This window comes from Eptesicus fuscus, chromosome 17, assembly GCF_027574615.1.
Source record: "Eptesicus fuscus isolate TK198812 chromosome 17, DD_ASM_mEF_20220401, whole genome shotgun sequence".
Lineage (NCBI taxonomy): Eukaryota > Metazoa > Chordata > Mammalia > Chiroptera > Vespertilionidae > Eptesicus > Eptesicus fuscus.
The window spans coordinates 60011134-60035362 of record NC_072489.1 but is presented as its reverse complement, the minus strand read 5'-3'; the positions used below and the strand labels follow the sequence as shown (position 1 = coordinate 60035362).

Sequence of the window (24229 nt, the reverse complement as noted above, 5' to 3'; positions counted from 1 at the left end):
CATCTCCAACACGAGCGCCATCCCGCGTGAGCCCTGGGGTCCGCCCGCCCTGGGAGGCTGCCGTCCAGGCCGCTCTGGCATGACCTGAGGCCTGGTGCCCAGTCCGACCAGAACCCCACCTCCACCCCACGGCCCCGAAAGGCCCCCCTCAGGCCACACCGTCCCGAGCTCCAGGCCCCACGGGCCCCACGAGCTTCTCAGGAGCCTCACACCTGCCCGGCACCTCCTCCAGGGCCAGGCCGGGCCGCCCACTCCTGCCACTCATGCTCCGCTGGGTCCACCGCGCTGCCCTGGAGGCCTCTGCCAGCGGGATCACCCCTTCAGGAACCTCTCTCCCCTTCAGCCCAGCTGAAACGCCCTCCCCGTCCCCCTCCCCCTCCCCCGCCCCACAGAGCCCTCCCCAGCCTCCCCGCCCACACCGTGGGTGCTGGGCCCCTGTCCCACCACGGACTGTGGGCGAGGCTCTGGGCTCAGACACAGAGCAGCTCGCTGCATCCCTGATGCCTGGAGACACAAACAGAGCGCCCCAAATGTGCCGAGCCGGCACGGCCATGGGTGAGCCTGAGGGGGGCGGTGAAGGATTCAGAAAAGACAGACAAGAGAAGCAAGCTGGGGCCAGGTGGGACGCTGCTCTCTGATGGAGAGACAGCGCCATGGCCTGCAGCCCGAGTCCTTATTTTATAGCAGATCCCACGGGGCCAAGGGAGGGCGTGGTCACAACGTTCTCTCGGGCTTCGAATCCACTCAATCACACGCACCTGATCCAGCTTTGTTTACCTGCTGCACCTCCCGCAGCCCACATCACTCAGCCACGTGGGGCCACAGGTTCGGACCAGAAGGTCAAGCTCACAGCCATAGCCTTTGGCTGTAACGGTGCTGGGACTTGCACGTGGCTTTGCCACGAGAGGATCGTGCCCGCTCATTAGCCCCAGGCTTGAACCTGTCCGAACGCTGTAGCCGCTCTCCACACCACGATGGTCCATTTGGGTAGACTCTCTGCCCCGGGCCTGGTGTTTCCGGGGCTCCTTCTGCACCTGCGTTTCCCTTTCCCCGTCTGTGAATGGGGAACAGAACTGCCTCAGGGCTGCGCTGGGGCTGGAATGAGGCTGTGAACAGGGCCTGGTGAGGTGGGGTGTCAACACCACTTCCTGGTGCCCAGCTGCGCCCCCCAGTGGCCCCAGGTGGAACCGCCTCAGCAGGGCTGCTGACCCGTCTGGGTCCCGCCTGGGAGCGGGCATGAGAGCAGCCACCCCAGGCGTGCGGGGGACCGAGGCCGCGCTGGCCGCGCTGGACACCAGCGTCCTGCGAGGGCGGGGAGGCGGCGGCCAGCCCGGCTCGGCCGGCATGTCCCGGCGTGTCCCGGCGTGCCTGGTGGGGCAGGTGCCATGAACATGCCCGAGGGCAACGGGCGAGGCGGGACATTCCTGGGCACATTCCAACTCTCTGGGCTCGCTGTCCCCCCCCAAAGAGCCGCAGGGAGTGGCAGGGACAGGTGTGGGTTCTGTGTCCTGGGCCGAGAGGACTCGTCAGAGGACCGCCTCTCCCGAGAGCTCCGTCTCACCAGGAGGCAGGCAAAGCCCCAGGGGGCGCCCAGCTCTGACAGAGCATCAGTTCCGGTCAAGGGCGTGGACCTCAGTTGCAGGCTCGATCCCTTGCGTATGCAGGAGGCAACCCATCGATGTGTCTCTCTCACACTGATGTTTCTCTCTGTCTCTCCCTCTCTCTTTCACTCTCTCTGAAAAATCAACGGAAAAATATACTCGGGTGAGGAGTAACACACACACACACACACACACACACACACACACACACACGCCAGTATTCAGGACGCAAACCCAACCCGATTTCCACCCTCCAGAGCCCCCGCACCTCGCTGCTCCCTGGTAAAATCCCACAAAGGCCGAGGTCTGGGGCCACCGGCTCCTGGATGGCCCGCGGAGAGCGAGGGCGCGTGGCCCTGAATCACTCTCAGCCCCGACATCCCCCACCGCCCGCAGGCTGAGCTGCCGTAAATCCCACCGCCGCGCCCGGGCCTCGGCTGCCTGGGAAGAGCCGGCATTGCTGGGGGCTCGCTCCCGTGTCCTAGCGGCTGCGGAGCCTCTGCCGACGGCAGGCAACACCCCCCGACACCTCCCGGAGCGGCGGGGGGGGGGGGGGGGGGGGGGGGGGCACCACCTGCTAGAGGTTCCGACGTTCACGGGCCACACAGGGAGGGAGGGGGTGTGACCCCGCAGGCCGCCCGGTGTCCGAGTGCAGAGAGGAGAGGACGCCGGCCAGGCAGCAGCCAGGCCAGCGGCGGGAGGGGTGCGGGCCCGGTGACCCCACTCGGCCAGATGGGAGCCAGGGGCAAAGGCCAGGAGCCTGTGGCTGTTCCCTGGCGCCCATCCCGGTGATGAATGGTGTCGGGGGAAGGCCGAGAGCAGCGAGGAGGCGGCGAACCAACCAGACGGAACGGAGAGCCGCACGGGGCTGACCCAGGACCCGCGTGCAGGCGGCATCAGGCGTCTTCCCGAGGCCCCGACGGCCCTCATGCCTTCTTCCCCTCGGATGCAAGTGCATGCGCATGCCTGTGTGCCTGCCCTGATACACACACGCACATGAACACAACACACGTGTGCGCGCGCACGCATGCACGCACACATACACAGCTCTGCCATCCTGCCGTCTCTTTGAGACACTGCCATTCCCACAGTGACTGACGACTCGGACCCCATGGCCCTCCGGGTCCAGCCGAGGAGCAGTGGGGGCAGGGCAGTGGCTGGCTGGGCCCCCGTCAGGAGGGAGCCTACTTCCCTCTCGCAGCAACGCCCGATGAGCACCGCGCCGCGGGGACGTCCCTCACTGTCTGCAAGCGGCTGCCACAGAGGAAGCTGCCAGACACGGTGTCATCGGTGGAGGCCCGGGCTCGCTGGGAAAGGGGAACCCGGGACCCCGAGGCGTGTGCCCCAAGTCACCGCCAGGGCGAGCCAGGAGTGAGGAGGCCTGCGCCCGTTACATTGCCTACCACAGACCGTGTCTCCCCAGGGCCGCCCGCGTCACCCGGCGGGCGGTGTCGGAGCAGACCCGGGAGACACACAGTAGGAGCTTTAGGACTCAGCAAAGGCGACATGCGGTCCCAGTTCCCTACGGAGCAGGGAGGCAGCGAGGTGTGCTGATCTGAGCTGCCGGCCACGGGGGATCGTGGGGCGAGGAGTGGGAAGGGAAGTGGGTGTGGGCACGAGAGAGGCACAGGAAGTGCGCTGGGACGTGCCCGTGAGGCGGCTGAGGTCACATTGTCCTCCCCCTCCCCCCTCCCCCTTCCCCCGCCCCCCAGAACTTCTGCCCTCCCATTCTCCCCAGGATGTCGAGCCGCAAAGGGCCTCCTCCCGGGAGCACCCGCCCAGGCCTCCGGGAGGGGCAGGAACTGAGCCCTCGGCTCTGGGAACGTTGGTGGGAAACCCCAAGTTCGAGACCACGGCCGGGGCAGGACAACGGGCCGAGCCTGGGGCAGGGAGCCGCCAGACCAACGTGCCCGTTACCCTAAGCCTCTCCAGCCTGAACGGCAACATGGTCCCTGGCCGGCCCCCCTGGCAGGGCACCACCAAACGGCAGGAGTAGCTGCCTCGAGGTCTGGAAGGGGCGCCCACCGGAGAGCAGCAGCGCCCGCGCCCGCCAGGTGCCCTTGTCCTTACTTCGCACTCAGCCATCGGCGCAGAGAGGGTCAGCCCCTGCCCGAGGCCCACAGAGGGCGAGGCCCTGCCCGAGGCCCAGAGAGGGCGAGGCCCTGCCCGAGGCCCACAGAGGGTCAGCCCCTGCCCGAGGCCCACAGAGGGTCAGCCCCTGCCCGAGGCCCACAGAGGGCGAGGCCCTGCCCGAGGCCCAGAGAGGGTGAGGCCCTGCCCGAGGCCCAGAGAGGGTCAGCCCCTGCCCGAGGCCCACAGAGGGTCAGCCCCTGCCCGAGGCCCCGAGAGGGTGAGGCCCTGCCCGAGGCCCCGAGAGGGTGAGGCCCTGCCCGAGGCCCACAGAGGGTCAGCCCCTGCCCGAGGCCCACAGAGGGTGAGGCCCTGCCCGAGGCCCACAGAGGGTCAGCCCCTGCCCGAGGCCCACAGAGGGTGAGGCCCTGCCCGAGGCCCAGAGAGGGTCAGCCCCTGCCCGAGGCCCACAGAGGGTCAGCCCCTGCCCGAGGCCCACAGAGGGTCAGCCCCTGCCCGAGGCCCAGAGAGGGTGAGGCCCTGCCCGAGGCCCACAGAGGGTCAGCCCCTGCCCGAGGCCCACAGAGGGTGAGGCCCTGCCCGAGGCCCCGAGAGGGTGAGGTCCTGCCCGAGGCCCACAGAGGGTCAGCCCCTGCCCGAGGCCCTTAGAGGGTGAGGCCCTGCCCGAGGCCCAGAGAGTGTCAGCCCCTGCCCGAGGCCCAGAGAGGGTGAGGCCCTGCCCGAGGCCCACAGAGGGTCAGGCCCTGCCCGAGGCCCACAGAGGGTCAGCCCCTGCCCGAGGCCCAGAGAGGGTCAGCCCCTGCCCGAGGCCCACAGAGGGTCAGCCCCTGCCCGAGGCCCACAGAGGGTGAGGCCCTGCCCGAGGCCCACAGAGGGTGAGGCCCTGCCCGAGGCCCAGAGAGGGTCAGCCCCTGCCCGAGGCCCACAGAGGGTCAGGCCCTGCCCGAGGCCCACAGAGGGTGAGCCCCTGCCCGAGGCCCCGAGAGGGTCAGCCCCTGCCCGAGGCCCAGAGAGGGTCAGGCCCTGCCCGAGGCCCACAGAGGGTCAGCCCCTGCCCGAGGCCCAGAGAGGGTCAGCCCCTGCCCGAGGCCCAGAGAGGGCGAGGCCCTTGCCTGAGGCCAGCGGCTGAGAGTTGCACCACCGGAGCTTGGACGCAGCCACCACCCTGCCTGCCCAGGGCTCCTGCTACCCCCCGGCCTGGCCGGGATTAGCAAGTGTGAGGCGCTGCCCGGAGTGTGCGGTGTCACGGGACAGACCGGCGAGGGGGAAGCACCTGTCACCACAAGGGGTCGGGAGCCGGGATGGAGCCGCGGGAGCTGAGGGCATGTCCCACCCACCAGCAGGGGCAGCTGCCGGCGCTGGGGACGGTGCCAGTGTGGGCAGGGCAGGCGGCAGGCAATGGAGGGCCTCACTGCTTCAGCCGGCGCCAGGGCCTCTCCTCTCTGGGCCTCAGTTTCCCCAGGTGCACAGCGACAGGATGGGGCTGAGCTTCCTTCAGGTTCTGGGACGTGCGGGTTCCAGGTAGAACCCTCTACACCTCTTCGTCCTCAAGAGCGGGAGCCAGAGCCCGGCTGGTGTAGCTCAGCGGTTGAGCGTCAACCCAGGAACCAGGAGGTCAGGGTTCGATTCCCCGTCAGGGCACAGGCCTGGGTTTCGGGCTCGATCCCCAGTAGGGGGCGTGCAGGAGGCAGCCGATCATGATTCTCTCTCATTGTTGATGTTTCTCTCTCTCCTCTCTTCCTCTCTGACATCCATACAAATATATACTTTTAGAAAGTGGGAGCAGAAACCAAGCCCTGATTACCGGACGGGTTTACGCTGCCTTCCTAGAGGAAGATACCGTCCTCTCAGTGGACACCAGCACGCTGACCTTGGCCAAGGCCCCTGCCTTGTACTTGTACCCTCTGACCAACCACCTGACCACCCAGGATGGGGGCGGGGAGAGAGGGGGACTGGCACAGGGTCCCGGCCTCAAAGGCAGCGGGCGGGAGGCAGGAAGCACCATCCGCCGGCCCAGCCGCCACGTGAGTGAGTCCGCAGCTGTTTCTCCCAAAACGCTTTCCCTCCACCACACACCGAGGGCACTGCCAGCCTCCCAGCCACTGCGGAGGTTCGGACACGCCAGCCCCGATGCACGGCCAGAGTCCTTGCTCCACAGCTGTCGGGGGGCCTGCCACGCACAGGGCCCGACGGGGAGGGGGCAGGGTTCATGGCCCAACAGCCGCCTCCGGAGCTGGTGTGACCGTGCGGCAGGCCCCTGCCCAGGCCTCACGTCACCTCCCTCCCATGCCCTCAGGCTCCGAAAGGAACGGCACCTGCTGGACGCCCGTGTTCCCGGAGCCGCGCCGTACACCTTCCAGCGCTCAGGACGCCGCCAATGGCGGGCACTCCAGGTCCCATTTCTCAGGGACAACCCCGACAAGCTGAGCTCGGGGAGGCCACCGCCCTGGACCCTGCAGCTGGCGAGCAGCAGGGAGGGAACGGGCCCGGGCCCCGCCGCGCTCAGCTCGCGGCACCCACGCAGGTGTTCATAGCACCGAGCGCTAACGCCTCAGCAGGTGGTCAGCCACAGGTACAGACGCCACAGTGAACGGCCAGACGCCTTTCTCCCCAATGGAGCCAGAATCCTTTATTCTCAGCCACATAATTAAGTGGAGGATCATTTTAAGACGCTGCAGGCTCTGCCTAGTTCCCAGAATAAACACTCAGGAAGCAGCAACGAACACGGCACCGCCCCCCACAGGAAGAGCCTGTGCCCGCGGGAGGAGGCCCGAGGTGGAAGACCCTGGACGGGCGAAGCCCAGGTGCCGCAGGGCCAAGATGACGGTGCTTCCACGTGAGTCAGAGCCAGGCACGAGGCTGCATCTTCACCGGCTCTGGCTGGGCTCTTCACGCTAGCTGATGATGGTGGTGGTGGTGGTGGTGATGAAGGTGGTGGTGGTGATGAAGGTGATGGTGGTGGTGGTGGTGATGGTGGTGGTGGTGGTGATGGTGGTGGTGGTGGTGGTGGTGGTGACGACAGTGATGATGGTGATGAGATAATGATGGTGGTGGTGATGATGGTATTGGTTGTGATGATGGTGATGGTGGTGGTGGTGATGATGATGTAGATAATAGCGATGACGGTGATGGTGACGACAGTGATGGTGATAACAGTGATGATGGTGATGAGATAACGGTGGTGGTAGTGATGATGAAGCTGGTGAAGGTGGTGGTGGTGGTGGTGGTGATAATAGCAATGATGGTGATGGTGACGACAGTGATGGTGATGAGATAATGATAGTGGTGATGATGATGGTGATGAAATGATCAAAGATAAAGGTGATGATGGTGATAGCATTGATGGTGGTGATGGTTGTGATGATGAAGGTGCTGATGGTGTTCATGGTGTTTGTGATGGTGATGATGAAGGTGGTGATGGTGTTGGTGGTGGTGATGGTGATGGTGTTGGTGACGGTGAAGATGGTGATGATGGTGATAGCATTGATGGTGGTGATGGTGATGATGAAGGTGGTGATGGTGTTGGTGGTGGTGATGGTGATGATGAAGGTGATGATGGTGATGATGGTGATAGTGATAGTGATGATGGTGATGATGAAGGTGGTGATGGTGTTGGTGGTGGTGATGGTGATGATGAAGGTGGTGATGGTTTTGGTGGTGATGATGGTGATGATGAAGGTGGTGATGGTGTTGGTGGTGGTAGTGATGATGGTACTCACGGTGTTTGTGATGGTGGATGGCAGTGGTGATGAAGGTAATGATGGTGGTGACTGATGATGGCAGCTGCCATGTGCTGGCACCGACCGTGTGACCAGATGTGCCAGATGCTTTACACCAGGGGTCCTCAAACTTTTTAAACGGGGGGCCAGTTCACTGTCCCTCAGACCGTTGGAGGGCAGGACTATAGTTTAAAAAAACTATGAACAAATTCCTATGCACACTGCTAAGTCGGCTGCTAAGCAGGACAGGCAGCGGCGGCAAAAACACCCGGCGGGCGGATAAATGTCCTCGGCGGGCCGCATGTGGCCCGCGGGCCGCAGTCTGGGGACCCCTGCTTTACACCCTTTGCTCTCTGTGACCTGCACAACAACCCTCAGGTGAGTTATTGCCCCTTAGCCGTCGGCATTAAAGAGGCGGAGGCGTCTCTGAGAGGAAGGAGCTCATTCTACCATGGACCTTGTCGCTCCAACTGCGACCCCTCTCCTGCCCTCGGCAATGAGAGTGAAAACAAACTTCTTTGTACAACAGGGGCGCTGAGGGGTGCTGCTGGGCTTCACACACCTCCCTTTGCTGAGGGCTCCCCGAACTCCCGGCAGAGGCCACCTCCTGCCCAAGCCCCACAAAGCCCAAGCCACAGCAGCCAGGCGGCAGTCAGCCGAGGCGGCAGGCCAGCTGCACTCAGCACGGTGGCCGAGTGCTTGCCACCGGGCTCTGCCTCTGCCCACGGGAGGGGGCCGGTCCCTCCCCACCCTCCTCGCCGAGGCGCTGGCGGCCCTGGACCAGGACGTGAGGCCGTGAGTGCCCTAACTACACTCTGTGCTCGGGGAGGGGGGAGGGGCCGGAGGGCAGAGCTGAGCGGGGCTGCTGCCGGGAGTCCTCCTGGGCCGGTCTGACCTCTGGGCTGCACGGGATGGGCGGGGCGGTGAGGGGGGCATTGGGAGGAGGCGCACAGGGCGTGGCTGTGGCCTTGTCTCTCTCCTGACCCACCTGCACGACTGGATGCCCAGCTGCTCTGCCAAAGCACGAGCCCACAAACACCCCGGGGTGCAGACCGAGCACCCACTCTCCCGCCTCCTCCCGCGGCCTCCTTCCTTCCTCCTCAGGGCAGGGCTCGCAGACAGTCAGCTGACTTCCTGCCTCGGGGCCTGGCTGCTCTGGAGAGCGAGGCCGCAGAACCCGCTGGGAACCCGCCCTGCAGACACCTGGGCCGCAGACACCCCACCCGCACTGGCCCGCACCGCGTGGGGGCAGACCCTGCTGACCGCTGACCGCGGCCTCCGCGCAGCGCATCCGAGGCTGAGGGCCCTTCTCAACGCGGGCCCTGCGCTCACCGGCTCCTTGATGCGTCCTCGTCCCCGAAGCGCCCATCTCAGGAGAGAGGCACGGAGGGGCAAGGTCCTGGGAGCGGCCAGGGGCCGACCACCCGCCCTCACCTCCCCCGCAGCCGAGGCAGAGCCTGCAGGCAGGGAGGCGAGGGCGCCGCTGCAGGGCTCCTTCCTCGCCTTCAGGCGCACTGAGACCCGCTCCGCAGTCTAGCGCCCCACGCAGGGGCTCAGCCTCCTCCCAGGTCCGATTCCACACCCGCCAGGGACCGGCTGTGGCCCCGAGAAGGTTTTCAATAAAGCTTGCTCTGTGCGCCTGTGAGTCACAGCACCCGCTTCCGGGGTACGGAGTGTCCCCAGAGCAGGGCCCGGAGCCTCCGGGGTACGGAGTGTCCCCAGAGCAGGGCCCGGAGCACGGGGAGCGGGAAGAGCCTGCAGCTCCCCCGCCGCCACGTCCTCCTCAGGGACCCCGTGTTCCCGGGACCTCTGTCTGCCACGTGCCTCATCCCTGCTTATGCGTCTGTCTCTCTCAGGGGCCTGTGGCTGATGCACGCCCACCCCAGCACCTCGCACACAGTAGGAGCTTCGCTGACGTGGACAGGACTTGCAGAGTTGGGATAGCCTGTGTGGCTAACCACGGATTCTCCTTGGAAATTGTCACACACACACACACACACACACACACACACGCACGCGCACGCACACACACACACACACACACACACAGTCTTCCTGCTTCTTGGCCAGAGCGCCGTGGTCCCAGCACAGCTGCCCGCGCAGAAGGCGGGAGCAGGGGGCTACGTGGGAACAGCTCTACCTAAAGGGGAGACGCACCCTCCCTCCTCGCAGTTTCTCATCTCGGCCTCCCAGCAGGGCCCACGCCAGCAGCGCTGGTGCCGCGGTTCCTGGTTGTGCCGAAAACTTTCCGACCACACTCCTGGGTCCACACAGGCCTCCAGCCCAGGCCGCAGCCTCCTGGCGCTGGGCGGGCGCCGGGTTCCCAGGCGCAGGGCGGCTTGGCCGGGACAGGCCGGCCTCTGCTGACTAGTCTGAGGCGGAGCAGGGCAGAAACCACGCTGTCTGAGGCTCTTCGATGTCAGAGCCAAGCCTCGCCCCCGTCTCACGAAGCGGCTCCAAACCACCGCCGGCCGAGGGAATATCCTCCAGCGACTTCCGACGGCTGTGGGCCGCGGCCGGAGCACATCTGGCCGGCAGAGGGGCTCCTGGGTCCCCAGCCAGGGTGCGCTTTCCAGGGGTTCGTCGGAAGGGCGCCGAGCCAGCCCGGGGCCGCCCAGCTGGTGCGCCTGGTTCGGTTCCACACGGAGCAGAGCGGCCTCAGCAAATTCTTCGAGGGACAGGCAGAGGCGGGGAGCGGGCGCAGAGGAAACGACCGCTCCTCCCTGCGGCCCACACTTCGCAGGCACAAGGCGGCGGCCCCGGGACCTGGACGGGCCGCCCGCAGAGGCTTCCAGCGCGGCGCCCCTGGGGAGCGCAGTCCCCATCGCACAGCAGAGCGCCGTGCTTTTGCGCGCCGCACGCGTGGAACGCCGCTCTGATGCCAGGCCGGTCGGCCAAGCACAGGCGCCGGCCGCTCCCTTTCCGCAGCCCCACCAGCTCCGGGTTCTCGTCGCGAGCAGCACAGGATGAGGCGTGCTGGGGCGGGGGGAGGGGCAGCCTTGGGCTGGGGGCGCCTGAGAGGGTTGGGCGGGCCGTGTGACATCACCCCGCATTCCTGACGGCCAGAGAACAAGGCAGCCCTTTCTAGGACTGCCTTCCAGTGAGAAACTGCCAGACTTAGGTCGCTTTCCAAATGAGGAAACTGAGGCACGAGGCCACCTAGAGCAGGGCTGGTGAACTGCTCTTAAAGGCCCAGGCACTAAATAGCTCAGGCGTTGCTGGCCCTCTGGTCCCTGTTGTAACAGTAAACAGGTGGTTGTGTGCCAATAAAACTTTATTTGCAACAACCGACGACGGCCTGTGTGCGGTGGTCTGCCAGCCCCTGGCCTGGGGGTTTGAGGTGCAAAGACCCACGGGCCATCACTGGAGGGGAGTCCCCTTGGGGAAGCTCTAGTTAGAGATTAAGTCTGTTCTCACAAAATACTGTCATCCCATACAGACCCACCTCGCCCTCCAAGGTCCTCCGTGATGAGGGTGGTCCCCACGCCCCTCCCGGCCCAGGCTCTGGGGTTGAGGGCCGGGCAGGCCGCAGTGGACAGGGGCTCAGGGCTCCCCTCCGTCCCACCTAAATCCCAGAGGAAGAGAAGGTTCCAGCACACTGAAAAGGCAGGTCCCGGTGCCCCAGACACCAGGCCTCCAACGAGGCCCAACGCAGATTCCGAAACCTGGGACGGGGACCCACTCTGCCCCACACCCTCCTCCCGCTGGCACGCTCGGGACCGGCCTCACGGCGCCCCCCCATCCCCCGCCCTGGGGAGGCGGGTCTCTCGAGGGCCCAGGGCTGGGGCAGGCGGGAAGGCCCGCACGCTGAGCCGCAGGTGCCGCTTGGGAACACGGCTCCTCACGCGTGGGTCCCGGCTCCCGGAGGAAACTGTGCGCGTCCCCATCCGGGCCCTGCGCAGTGTCGCCACTTCCAACTGGACTTTCAGGCCTTGGGAATGATCCCAGTTTAGCCGACTTCATCCAGAACGGTGACAACTGTCACCTCAGGCCGTCTGGACAGCTCAGACAGTGGCCGCAGCGGGCCAGATGGTCACGTGAGATCCCAGCTGCTGTCCTGGGCCGCGCACTGACCCAGCCACCTCCCTGTCCGCACAGCAGAGAGCCCGCGTCCAGGGCCGGTCTGTCCCACCACGGCCACCACGGCCCACGGGGGAAGACTGCTTCGCCAACCCTCAGCCCCGTGAGGCCAGCCCACTCCCCCCAAGCCTAAGGGGGCACCAAGATGGGATGGGCCTGGGACCCGAAGCCCCGCCCAAGTGGCAAAAGCATAAAGCATGGCCCTCGAAGCAACGCCTGGCCTTGCCATGCCGGCCTGTGACCCGCACTGCACACAGCCGGCGCTCCGTCAATGCACACGATCTGAACAGCTCCCAGCGCTGTTGCTGCCGGAGTCGCTGGCTGCAGAGGCTGCAGGCCCCACCTTCCTATATGGCAGGAGCGCAACCTAGAGCCACGAATGCCATTTTCCAGGAAAACCGGGGAGCGGCTGCCAAGCCCCGAGGACCGGACTTCTCTGGCACGTGCTGCTTGGCCTGTGGCCTCGCCTGGGCCGTCCCACACCGTCCTGGCGCCCTCTGGGCGGGCGCTCACTGCTGGAGTGCTGGGGGCGGGGGGGGGGGGCACCCAGGCCTGGGGCCTGCGGTGGGTCAGCCGTGCAGACCTGGCTCGGAGCCTGGGTGGGGACGGACGCGGCTCAAGCCCTCCGACCAGCCACACGAGCCCCAGCCCCGGGCGTGGGGCGGCCGAGACCCCAAAGCTGCACCGGGACCCTCCTGAGACGTCCCTCCCAGCAGCCCGTGGAGCCGACTCGGAGCGCGGACCCTGGGCCGACCCGGCTCTGGGCGTGAGTGTCTCACACGAACGGCCTTTTTTTAATCCTCCCCCGAGGATATGTCTCCAGTGACTTTTAGAGAGAGCGGCAGAGAGAAACACATTGACTGGTTGCCTCCTGCACATGCCTGACCAGGGCCGGATGGGGAGGAGCCTGCAACCGAGGTATGTGCCCTTGACTGGAATCGAACCCGGACCCTTTAGTCTGCAGGCCCACGCTCTATCCACTGAGCCACACCGGCTAGAGCTGCATACAGATCTCTTTAGTGCTGCCAGCGATAGGACGAGAAGGCGTCGGCACCCTGCCTGCGGATGGGGAAGCTGAGGTGCGGAGAGTCACGTGAGTTGCCCAGTGTGGCGAGCCGGCACGGCCATGGCACACTCAGCCCCAGGCGCCTTATGTGCCGCGCCAGCTCAGCCAGGTTCGGTGACCCTGAGAGGGGGCGGTGACGGATTGAGGACAGACAGACAAGAGAAGGAAAGCTGGGTCTGGGTGGGACGCTGCCCTCTCTGATGGGGAGACAGCGCCACGGACTACCAGCCGTGTCGTTATTTTACAGCCGATGCCACGAGGCACAGTGAGGGCTGGTCAGGATGTTCACAGCATTCTCGTGGGTTTCGATCCCACTCAACTACATGCACCTGGTCCAGCTTTGTTTACCTGCAGCCTCTGTCTCTCAGGCACGTGGGGCCACGTGTTCGGACCACAGGCTCAAGCTGACATCTCCAGCTGTTGGCTATCACGGTGCTGGGAGGCTCTGCCCTCCACGCTGGGACGTGCACGTGGCCATGAGGACTGTGCCCTCTCGTCAGTCCGAGGCTTGAACCTGTCCAGACACTGTGGCCGCTCTCCACAGCCCGGGGTGAGGGTAGAGCCCGTCCCACGGGCGCAAGGCCCCGCCCCCCACCAGCCCCGCTGCATGTCCGGCCCACACGCTGCCTCTGCCCTGGCAGCTGCAGCGACGGGCGCCCCTCTCCCCTCCTCTGCGGGCCCCAGGAGTCCAGCTGATCAGAGACGAAGGCCAGCGGGTCCCCAGGCCCCGCCCCCGGTGGCTTCCACAACGCGGGCCTGCAGATGCCTCAGACACTGCCCGGGCGCCCACAGGCCACAGGCCCCTCGGGTCGGCCCGTCTCCCAGGCGTGTGCCCGCACCAGAGCGTGACCCGCAGCCAAGGCTGCTCCCCGCACGTCTGGGACTGACTCAGGAAGCAAAGCCCCCGCTCTCCAGAGAGCCCCGGGCACCCCCACGCTCCACGCCTCCCATCTCCATCACCTGCGGCTCCGAGAGGCCCTCCCGCGTGGAAAACCACCACGTGGCTAACCCTGCCCCCGCGTGTCCCTGCTGAACTCCCACATCCTCTCCCGGGAGAGCAAGGCGACGGTGTCAGCACTCGGCCCGACCCGAGTGACGCGAGCAGAGAGCTTATGCAACCTGGCGGCGAGGACCGGGGCGGCGGGGTGACCCAGGGGGAACGGGGTCTCCCCGGGTCACCGTGAGGGGTGCTCCTGCCTATTTCTGAGAGAAGAGATTGGAACGGGCAGAAACGGGGTCCCAGCTCCACCGCGGGCAGGACCCATCGGCACCGACACCCTCCCCAGCCGGCAGCGAGCCCCGCTGGGTGTCCGGCGAGAGCCACACACAGGACACGGGCCGGGGAGCAGCTTTGTTGTTCATCAGTGTCACCCACCGACCCCTCCCTTCCCGGTTCACAAACAAGGAAGTGGAAGCGGACGGGGCGCCCTGCCCAGGGCACAATGTGAACGGCCCACCGGCCCCCAGAGCACAGCTCCCGCCTCACCCCCGTGTCCTCGCGGCCGAGGGGCCGCCCCTGCAGGCAGGGCCAGGGCTGCCTTCCCGGCCGCCTACCTAACCACGTGGCTTTGGGCAAGTTCACGGACACTGCCCGGCGCCTCACCCCCCAGGGCCACAGCAGATGCCGGAGCCCTGGCTGCCACGGCAGGGTCCCGCTTCCCCCCCGTTCCTGCGGAAAGACGGCGGGGGTTGGCAGCGATGCCCGTCACGCGGGGAGGAGGCCTGCTGGCGGGGAGGCGGGGCCGCCCGCACCCACAGGCTCGGACAGTGAGGCCTCACCCTCTCCCTTTCCCAGCCGATCGTGACCGTTTCCTCATCAGGAAGCCGACTCCCCGGCGCCCACGGCTTTCTGCCTTTACTCAGCGTTTATTTCATTACAAACGGAGTCCCTGGGCTGACCGAGCCGTCGCCACCCTCCAGGCCGATCGGCAGTGCGTGCTGCAAAGGGGAACTGCCCTGCCTGCAGTCAGCACGGGGCCCCACGCGGCCGGAGGGGTGCTCCGTGGGAGACGCAGGGGGCAACTGGACCCAGCAAGGCGGCTGGCTCCCGGCAGAGGAAGGCTCAGCAGGCCAGGCCGAGCCGGGGCCCCCACCCGGCGGCCCCCCGGGCTCACAGGTGGAAAGCAGAGAGCAACTGGAGCGAGCCTCACCCAGGGACGACCCGCCGGCAAAGAGCCACCAGTTGTTGCTGGACACCTGTGACGACTCCCCGATGCCGTCCCACCCTTGGCCCGAGGGAGCCGCCAGGACCAGCCCGTCGTCCCGGAGCGTCCGCGGGGCCAGCGCTCCCAGCACAGCTGCCACCTCGTGCCTCTCCTGCCCTCACTGCCCCGGCCAGCCTTCCTGCCACCAACATCTGCTCGCCCAACAGCTGCTGCCTGTTCCGAGGCTGCTCCGGGCGGCGGGGACTCGGCGTGCGGCGGCGGCCATCAGTCAGACCTCTGTTCCAGCGCCCGACCCCTCCTCGGGAGCGCCGCGCTGCTGCCGGGAGACGGTCGAGAAGTACAATTTGCCGCTCTTCCGAGCCGACCGGCCTGGAGCTGAGAACACAGCGAGGACCGTGGCAGCCAGGGGCCCGCCCGCCGTTCAGCGGGTCATCTCGGATGGCTGCCTTTTCTGAAACCTCTGCTCACACGCGTGCACAATCCGCGTGCACAATCCGTGTGCACAATCCGCGTGCACAATCCGGGCCCAAAGGGCCTCGCAGAGCTCAGGTCTCAACCGACGAGCGGTGGGTGCCTGGTGGCCAAACCAGGTCTCGGAAAGGCAGGAGCTCACCCTGCCGGCTAAAGTCCGCTAACACACACTCCTGCGCAGGCTGGGCCCGCCCTCGGCGGCACACGCGGTCCCCGCGCCAAGGGCGGCTGCGGCTCCATCTGAAGTGAATCTGCAGGGCGGCCTGCTCCTGCCCCAGCGCCCCAGGCCTTCTGATTTGTCCAAACGGGCACCTGCCTGACCCCGTGTCCCAGCAGGGCCTGCCTCTTCTCGGGGACGGGAACGGGCGAGGCCTGCGGTCACACGTGCTGCTGGCTTGGGCCGCGCCCCCCCAGGTCACCTGCTCACTCACGTGGGCGCACAGGGCCTGGCCTGGGGCCTCAGAGCCACCCGCCCTCCCTGCTGGTCTGACTCCGGGTTCTCCCGCTCCCGTTCCTGGGGCAACTGGAGGGGCTGTGGCTCCATCCTCCCTCTGCCTTCGCCCCGGTGCCCACACAGACACACCCAGGGGGCCTGCCCTCCGGGGAGCAGGGGTTTGCCGGACCCCCCCGCGGCTCCAAAGGTCTAACCAAAGCGGCACGTGGCACCTTCTGCCTGAGGCCCACGCACAGAGGCCCCCCCACAGGGTGCTGTTGGGAGCCCTCCCCCAACCCCCGGGGTGTAAACCAAGGTCACACCCGGGAAGGAGCCACGAGCCAGCGAGAAGGCGCGGGGAGCACGGAACAGCACCCACCCCCAGCACAGCCACCTCCCCAAGGACCGCGCCCACTTCGCGACATCACGAAGGCTGAGGACAGCCACGGGCTGCGGGGCGAGGGTCCGGGGGGAGTCCACACCCGCTGGGCCCGTGGGTCCCTGTCCACACACGCGTGCACACACACCAGCTCCCGGGACCCACACGGGCCCACAGGTGCCAGGCTCGTCTGGGCCCCTTTTTAAATGCGTAGAGGCCGCCGGGGCCGGCCGCCCAGGCTCCTGGGAAGGCAGGGCCCGCCTCCTGGAGCCATCCATCACCAGTGGGAGGCAACGCAGGCCGCGCCACCGGGGGCGAGGGCTGGCGGGGTCCCAGGCCTGGTGGGGGCTCCGGGTCCGTCCCCGGGGTGCTGGCCCGGCCCACGGCACACACTTCCCAGAGGCCCCCCTGCCCTCTCCCTGGACGCTGCCCCCAGGGCCTGGGCCAAGGGAAGGCGGGCGGGACCAGGCGGCCTCCTTAGGATCCTGGAGACCCGCTGGGACCCAGGGACGCAGCCCGTGCTGTCCGGGCACGGCCCCAGCGAGCAGTGTGTTTTTAAACGCTTCCTGCCGGCCGGGGTGTTACTCCATCGCGTGGCTAGTAAAATGGAATAACATGTGTGCGTTGTTTGTGTTACCTATCTGGCCTGTTAGCTGATAAAATCAGCTCAGCGTCACACGTGTAACCGAAGCCATTTATCGCACCTGGAACTCGGGGTTTCCTTCAGAAGTCGCCCCAGCCTGTCCCCTTGCCAGCCCTTTACCGACTTAAATTTCTCCTGCGGAGGAAAATTCCAGCCCGGGGTCCAAGGTAAATGCATGTGTCCAATCAGGGTCCAGCTGCCAAGTCCTCGGGAGACAGAGGGACACGCTGGAGCGGCCGTGGGAGAAATGGAAACTTGAGAGCCAGGGGTGGCGGACGGCGGACGGGGGACGGGGCGGGGAGGGGGGTGTCTGCCTGGCCCTCCTTGAGGACCCACCCCACGGACTCCACAGGCTTGCGGGGGGCGGAGGGGGAAACACCAGTAGCTTGTCCCCCAAGCTGGGAGTCCGGGCTCTGGGTCAGGGATGGGCTTTGGACTTGAGATCCTGTACCTCTTCTTTTGTGGGGGAACCGAGAGAGAGGAAACGCTCTGGGAACGGAAGCGGCATGTGCCTTCTGGAATGAACCGGGCCCGGCGGGCAGAGCAGCCCTGGCCGACAGGGAGTGGGCCGTGCCGGCCGGGGAAGGAGTGGCCGTGCCGAGCCTGCCCAGAGGCGGCCACGCGCTGCCGGGGCAAGGCCGAGCGCTCACTGCCCGCGGGGCTCCCTCCGGCAACGACCGATGCTCACACAGACCAGAGGCGGCCACGGTCGGGCCGGGGCCTCCTGGACGCTGAGCCCCGAGCGTCGAGTCCTCCCCATCACACCTGCCGGCCCTGGAGTGACAGGTCACGGGCCGACCCTGCCGCCTGGGCCTCACTGCCATCCGCCCTCCCAGGGAGAAGCAAACGCAGCGACGCTCCTGACGACGGGCATCAGCTCCAAGTTCATCTCATTCGGGTCAAGGTCAGTGTGAGCACAAGGCAGGGCTCCGAGGCAGAGGGCGCAGCCCAAGTGACGGGCGTGTGGCCCGAGGCCCCGCCTGGCGAACAGCCAGGCCGGGCACAGACACAGGCGGCACGGGGACCGTGGGCGAGTGTCTCGCTGGCCTCCCATTTTGACAGCTGAATCGAAGAATAAGGGCCTCCGCCATCCCTCGTCCTCTAAAGCCACAGCCCAGCCCTGAGCGCAGGGCCAGCCGTCCGAGGGCGCGGGTCCGGCCGGGAGGGCATCCTCACAGCCTGCGGGGAGGTCCTGCCAGGCCCTGCGGCGCCCGGGGGAAGGGGCACAGGGCTTGGTGTCACTGGTCTGCTCGCCAACACCCTGCCTCTCGGCACCTACCTGTGTCTGCACGCTCACAGGGACAATTTCTGATTCAAATGGAGAAAAACTGACACTTTAACAAGAATCTCGCCCGGCCGGTGTGGCTCAGTGGTTGAGCATCAACCAATGAACCAGGAGGACAGGGTTCGATGCCCGTCAGGGCACAGGCTGGGGTTGCGGGAGGCAGCTGGTCCATGATTCTCTCTCATCACGGATTTTTCTCTCCCTCCCTCTCCCTTCCTCTCTGAAACCCATAAAAACGTGTATTTTTTAAAATCTCATCTTTCTTTGGATAGGATTTAAGATACAAGGCGAGGCCCCACTCCCGAGGGCCTGTGAAACGTGCCCGCCGGCGCCCAGCGGCTCCCGCGGCCCCACCCCCCGCGCCAGGCCCTTACCTGTGCCATCTTGGCCAGGTCCAGGGAAGGCCTCGGCTCGGGCCCCTCCTCGGGGCGCCGCCGCTTGACGCCCACCTTCTTGTCGTTGAGGACGCAGGGCTGCGAGCGGCTGCGGGCCAGCCCGCCGGGGCGCCGGGCCAGCTCGGGCGTGGAGGCGGGCGTGCTGCAGGCGGACGGCGCGCAGAACCCGGCGAAGGCAAACCGCTCGTGGGAGCAGGAGAGCGACCGCTGCATGTCCAGCCGCGCGCCCCCCGTGGGGCTCCGGTCGGGGCTCCAGAGGTCACCCTGTCCGCAGGTGGCCGCGCCGGGCGCCCCCGGGCAGGCCTGGCCCCCGAGGTGGCGGGGAAAGCCCGCAGGGTCGCAGGGCGAGGCGAGCGCATCGGCGCGGGACGGGAGGCTGAAGCTGGAGCTGCGCTGCATGGTGCCGGGGCCGCCGGCGAGGCGGGGCACGCTGCCCCCGCTGTAGCAGCGCCTCTTCTCCACGGGGGTCCAGACCCGGGACCCCAGGGGCCGCCAAGAGGTCCGGCAGCTGGACATCTCGTCCGAGAAGGACAGGGACCGGCACTGGCGCTTGCTGGGGGGCGCGGAGGGGTTCCCGTGGTGGTCGCTGAGGCTGAGGTCCTGGATGAGGCTGGTCACGGTGCCGGCGGCCGCCGCCTCCGGGTGCCACAGGGTGCCGTCCGGGCACCGCTCGGGCAGGCGCTCCCAGAGGCTGGCGCTCGGCGGGTCAATCTGAAGGGGACACTCCCTGTCCAGGTCGCGCCATCTGTCGTTTTCTGGATCAAAAATGACAAAGAGAACACAGGACGTGAGCGGCCCTCGCGCCAGCCGCTCCCTCCTCGCCGGGAGCCCGGCTTCTACGGGAAGGCCCTCACCCCACGGCCCCCTCACCTTACGGAGGAGAAACAGGCTCAGGACCCCAGCCCCGGGCGCCGGGCGGCTCTTTCCAACACCTGACTGCCTCGCAGGAGCCCAAAGCAGTCCCGCCCCCCAAGTGCCTTCTCACTTACAGACGGAAACCCCGCCGCCCCCCCCCCTCCCCCGGGCAGCAGAGCTGGGCACAGCCCGCACCTCCCGTCGCACGCGCTGTGGCTCTCAGGCTGGGACTCAGGGCCCTGGCCGGAGACCGCCACCAGATGGAAGTCGATGGATGCCTCAGGGGTCAGGGTCCATGGGGCTGGGGGTGCTGCCAGGGTACCTGACCTGAATCCACCTTTAAAACACTTGCTGACAGCCCTGGCTGGTGTGGCTCAGTGGATAGAGCATCGGCCTACGGACTGAAAGGTCCCAGGTTCGATTCTGGTCAAGGCCACATGTCCGGTTTGTGGGCTCAATCCCCAGTAGGGGGCGTGCAGGAGGCAGCCTATAAATGATTCTCTCATCACTGATGTTTCTCTTTCTCTCTCCCTCTCCATTCCTCTCTGAAATAAATAAAAATATATTTTAAAAATAATAATAATAATAGAACATTAAAAAAAATACCTGCTGACAATAGAAACTGGGTGTTTTATTAATTTACGTCCCACCCACCGAAATGCCCCAGAGCAAAAAATCCCAGCTGCCCATCATGGAGCCATCCCTGTGTTCTCACGATTCCTCCCTGAAGCCGAGGCTAAGGTGGTTCCCACAGAGGATCGAGCCTGGGGCTGCAGAGACCGGGGGATGGGGGGGTACAGGCTGCACGTGCACAGCAGGTCCCTCCTCGGGCACGCGCAGAAGCTGGCCCGCTGTGAACCACCAGCTCTGCGCGGGAGCCTGCGTTTCAGGGACCTAGTCCAGAACCGCTTTTCTTTTTTTAAAATTTATTTTTATTGATTTCAGAGAGGAAGGGAGAGGAAGAGATAGAAACATCAATGATGAGAGAGAAGAATTGATTGGTTCCTCCTGCACGCCCCCAACTAGGGATTGAGCCTGCAACCCAGGCATGTGTCCTTGACGGGAATCAAACCCGGGACCCTTCAGTCTGCAGGCAGACACTCTATCCCAGTGGTTCTCAACCTTCCTAATGCCGCGACCCTCTAATACAGCTCCTCATGTTGTGGTGGCCCCCAACCATAAAATTATTTTCGTTGCTACTTCATAACTGTAGTTTTGCTACTGTTATGAATCGTCATGTAAATATCTGTGTTTTCCGATGGTCTCAGGCTCTACAGCAGCGGTTCTCATGACCCACAGGCTGAGAACTGCTAGCGGGTGAACGCAGAGGGAACGACGGCTCCAGTCGGGCAGCGGAGGGTGGAAGTAAAAGCCAGAATGACCTGCAGGTTTTCAGCCAGTTCTCATGGCACTGGCATCGGTTACTGAGCACACGCCGTGGGCGGTGGAGTCCACACTGCGCCCTGCATGCGGCACCACCCCTGCCCACGTGAGGAGACCGCGGCGTGGAGGAAGGCGCTCAGCCAACTAGGGGAAGGGTGTAAACCCCGCTGGCCCGTGTCTGGTTAATATTCTCGGAATTTCCTGCTCCGTGTAGGTAACAACGTATCAAATTGTCACTGCAGCGCAGAGGGGACCTGGCCCTGCCCGAGGGATGTCTGAGTCGTGCAAGGTGGCCACATGCAAGGAAGCTGTGAGGCGGCCCCCGGGAGGGCTCCGGGCAGCGAGGACTCCACATCGGCCTCAACGGGCTCTGACCACGCCGTGTCACACGGAGCAGCGAGGCCGGGAAGAAGCTTCGTGAGCCAAAGGTGAGACCAAATCGGGGCTTGGTGTGCGACTCCTTCAGGGCACTCTGCTGCGTCCTGAGACACACAGCCTGAGGGCTGGGACCCGGGGCGGGACACGCAGGAACCGTCCCGGAGGCCGACCCCATGACAGGGCCTCTGGGGCTGGAGAGGCCTGAGAGGGATTTTCCTTCGGTCCGGCCAGGCCAGTGGGGAACAGAGCAGGATGGCCACCAAATGTCCCTCAGCTCAACCTGAACCTTCCGGGCCTGGTGCGTGGCAAGGCTCGGTACTGTTCCTTTAACGGAATTTGATACATTGTTACCTTTCGAAAGAAGCATTTATGCTGCTCAAGAATGGTCCACCAAGACCCCTCTATTCATCACTTTTAATAAATTTCCATTGAAAGTTGAAAGTTCAGTAAACTAATAACGAAGTGCCATTAAAAGAAATACAGACTAACAATGACTGAGTCACAAGCGCCTGGATATCTGATTTAGCAGGACAGCTACGCTCAGAACACAAGTGCATGTGTCCTTGACGGGAATCGAACCCGGGACCCTTCAGTGTGCAGGCAGACGCTCTATCCACTGAGCCAAAGCGGCCGGGGCAAGAATGCTCCGTGTAGGTAACAATGTATCAAATTGTCATGTGTTGGTAACAATGTATCGAATTGCCATGTGTGGGTAACAATGTATCAAATTGTCATGTGTGGGTAACAATGTATCAAATTGTCGTGTGTGATGAGGTTCTGCAAAAGGACAGGAGACAGCAAAGAAGTCCACTGCGTGCCGGCCGGCGCGGCTGGCGAGTAAATCATGGGGGACGACACGGAGCAGGAAGAGGCCAGCCCCGAGGTCGTTAGCCACGGGGGGCGCTGTTGAAGATGCTATGCTGCCCTCACACAGCCGCACAAAGAAACGGGACAGAAAACGCTCTACACAGCGAGACTCTGATTTAGCAAAAGACGCAGGTTACATGGGAGGGCCCGGCCGGCGGGCTCAGTGGTTGAGCGTTGACCTATGAACCAGGAGGTCACAGTTCATTCCCAGTCAGGGCACATGGCCAGGTTGTGGGCTGGATCCCCACTAGGGGGCGTGCAGGAGGCAGCCGATCCATGACTCTCTCTCATCATTGATGCTTCTCTCTCTCTCTCCCTCTCCCTTCCTCTCTGTCGTCAATAAAAATACGTATTTTAAAGAAAGTAAACCAGGAGGTCCGCAGTGAGTGGCAGACAGCTGGTTGGTTCCTATTTTTCCCTTTTTCTCTCCCTACAGCGTCTGCACTTTCTGTAAGAACACATGTATTTCCAAGTCCACGGGGAGGGGCGTGGCCACCAGGCCGCTAGGCGGTGCCGGTCAGGGCCCGGCCGCGCTCCCAGCCTCCTCTGGGTTGGCTGCTGCCTCTCAGGGACGTTCCCACAGAACAACCCTGGCCACCAACTTCTCTTTGGGGCGAGGCGCCAAGGAGCCAGATGGCCCAGGCAAGCGGCCAACTGAGGAAGGAACCAGCGGGGCCCCCGCGGTGGCCCCTGCTTACGCTGCACCCTACAGAATGCGCCTCTCCGGGCCCGGGGGAACCAGCGAGACCGCAGGGGCCGGCCCATCCTCAGGGACACCGCTTCCTGTCGCGTTTCCCTGGAATTTCCCCGTCTCGAGGGAAATCGCGGGAGGAAGGGGAGTTGGGAGCCAGGTCAGCACGGCCATTGTGCCTCCGGCCGTGCCATCCCGGGGCTTGGGGCCTCGGGGGCTCTCTGGCTCCCGCCTGGTCAGTCCCACGTCCTCTCCGCCTTCAGAGGACGCTCGCAGGCCCACCCCTGCCGGGGCCCGTCCCCTCCCGCCGCTGCCCACTGCCCCGCAGAGAGCACGCCAGCTCTCAGCCCGCAGCCTGGCCCTGGAGACACGTCTCCCCAGTAGGCCCGACGCTCGGGCACACTTCCTGTGACGTCAGAAGGCAGCTGAGGATCAGGTCGAGTCAAAACCACCCTTGAAAATACCCAAAAAACCCTGGCGAGTCATTCTCAGGCACCAGAAATTCTGTATAAGATGAAGTTTGGCCCGGCCAGGTGTCTGTGGCTGAGCATCAGCTCAGGAACCAGGAGGTCGCGGTTCGATGCTGGGTTGGAGACTCCCTCCCCAGTTGGGGGCGGGGCGTGCAGGAGGCAGCCAAATGATGACTCTCTCATCACTGATGTTTCTAGCTCTCTCTCCCTCTCCCTTCCTCTCTCTGAAGTCAATAAATAAATATATTTTTTTAAAAATACAACAAAAAAAACCCTGAAGTTTGATGAACTGACTGCAGCAATGAGTACAGGTAACTTCCATCGGCAGAGGTGGGCGTTCGATTTGTTTCCAGGTTAACAAACCCCCACGGGGACGGGGCTGCGTGGCTAATTCCGAGGTGCCCCGCCTGCCTGGAGGAACCGTCCCGCTCTCCGGGGTTAGCCGCTCAGGCCTCAACGTGTGAAACGTCCTTGTTGCGGGAGAATGAAAGGAGTCAGCTGTCAGCTCAGCCCACGGTTAAAGGCAAGTGCAGGGGGGCTGCGTGAACCTCAGCTTCCCCCACCATCAGCTCTTCTCGGCCCCACACCTTTGCGAAGGTGCAAGGCCTGGAATGATCTCCTGCCTTCGTCCTCCCACAGCAGCCTCGTACCCAGCACCGCAGAGCCACCTGGACCATCTTCACCTGCCCCCCGCCTTCCCCCGTCGGCCCCCGGGCACCCACAGCTCTGCCTAGACTCTCAGTCCTGAGGCCCACATGTCCCCTGACCTTCACGATCTGCTTCCGTGTCTGCCGCTGGGCACGAGCTCTGGGGCCCTGTCCGGGCATGGCTCCCCCGTGCCAGCACGGAGCGGGGCACCCGGCAGACCCCGCGGGGGCGGCTGCAGGAAGCAGCGAGTGACAGTGCAGACAGAAGCCCAGAGCAGACCCAGGCTGCGTGCTTGGTCTCACTTGTCTTTTTTTTTATTTTTTAAATTAATATATTTTTATTGATTTCAGAGAGAAAGGAAGAGGGAGAGAGAGAGAAACACCAATGATGAGAGGGAATCCTGGATGGGCTGCCTCCTGCACGCCCCCTACTTGGGATGGAGCCCACAACCCGGGCCTGGCCCCTGACCGGGAATCGAACCGTGACCTCCTGGTTCCTAGGTCGACGTTCAACCACTGAGCCAGGCCGGCCGGGCGATCCTACTTGTCTTTGCCCCCAGCACACGTCCCCTTCCTGGGCCAGGCAGGCCCAACCTGGGGGTCCTCGGAG

General features: G+C 65.0%; 1 protein-coding gene across 1 annotated transcript in view; it reads right to left on the bottom strand.

The window, feature by feature from the left end:
* FAM53B (family with sequence similarity 53 member B) overlaps positions 1-24229 on the bottom strand; it is a 67720-nt gene that overhangs the window by 8260 nt on the left and 35231 nt on the right. Inside the window, exon 4 of the mRNA XM_054729127.1 lies at positions 18308-19083. Within this exon, the coding sequence (XP_054585102.1) occupies positions 18308-19083 (776 nt within the window). The remainder of the gene's footprint in view (positions 1-18307; positions 19084-24229) is intronic.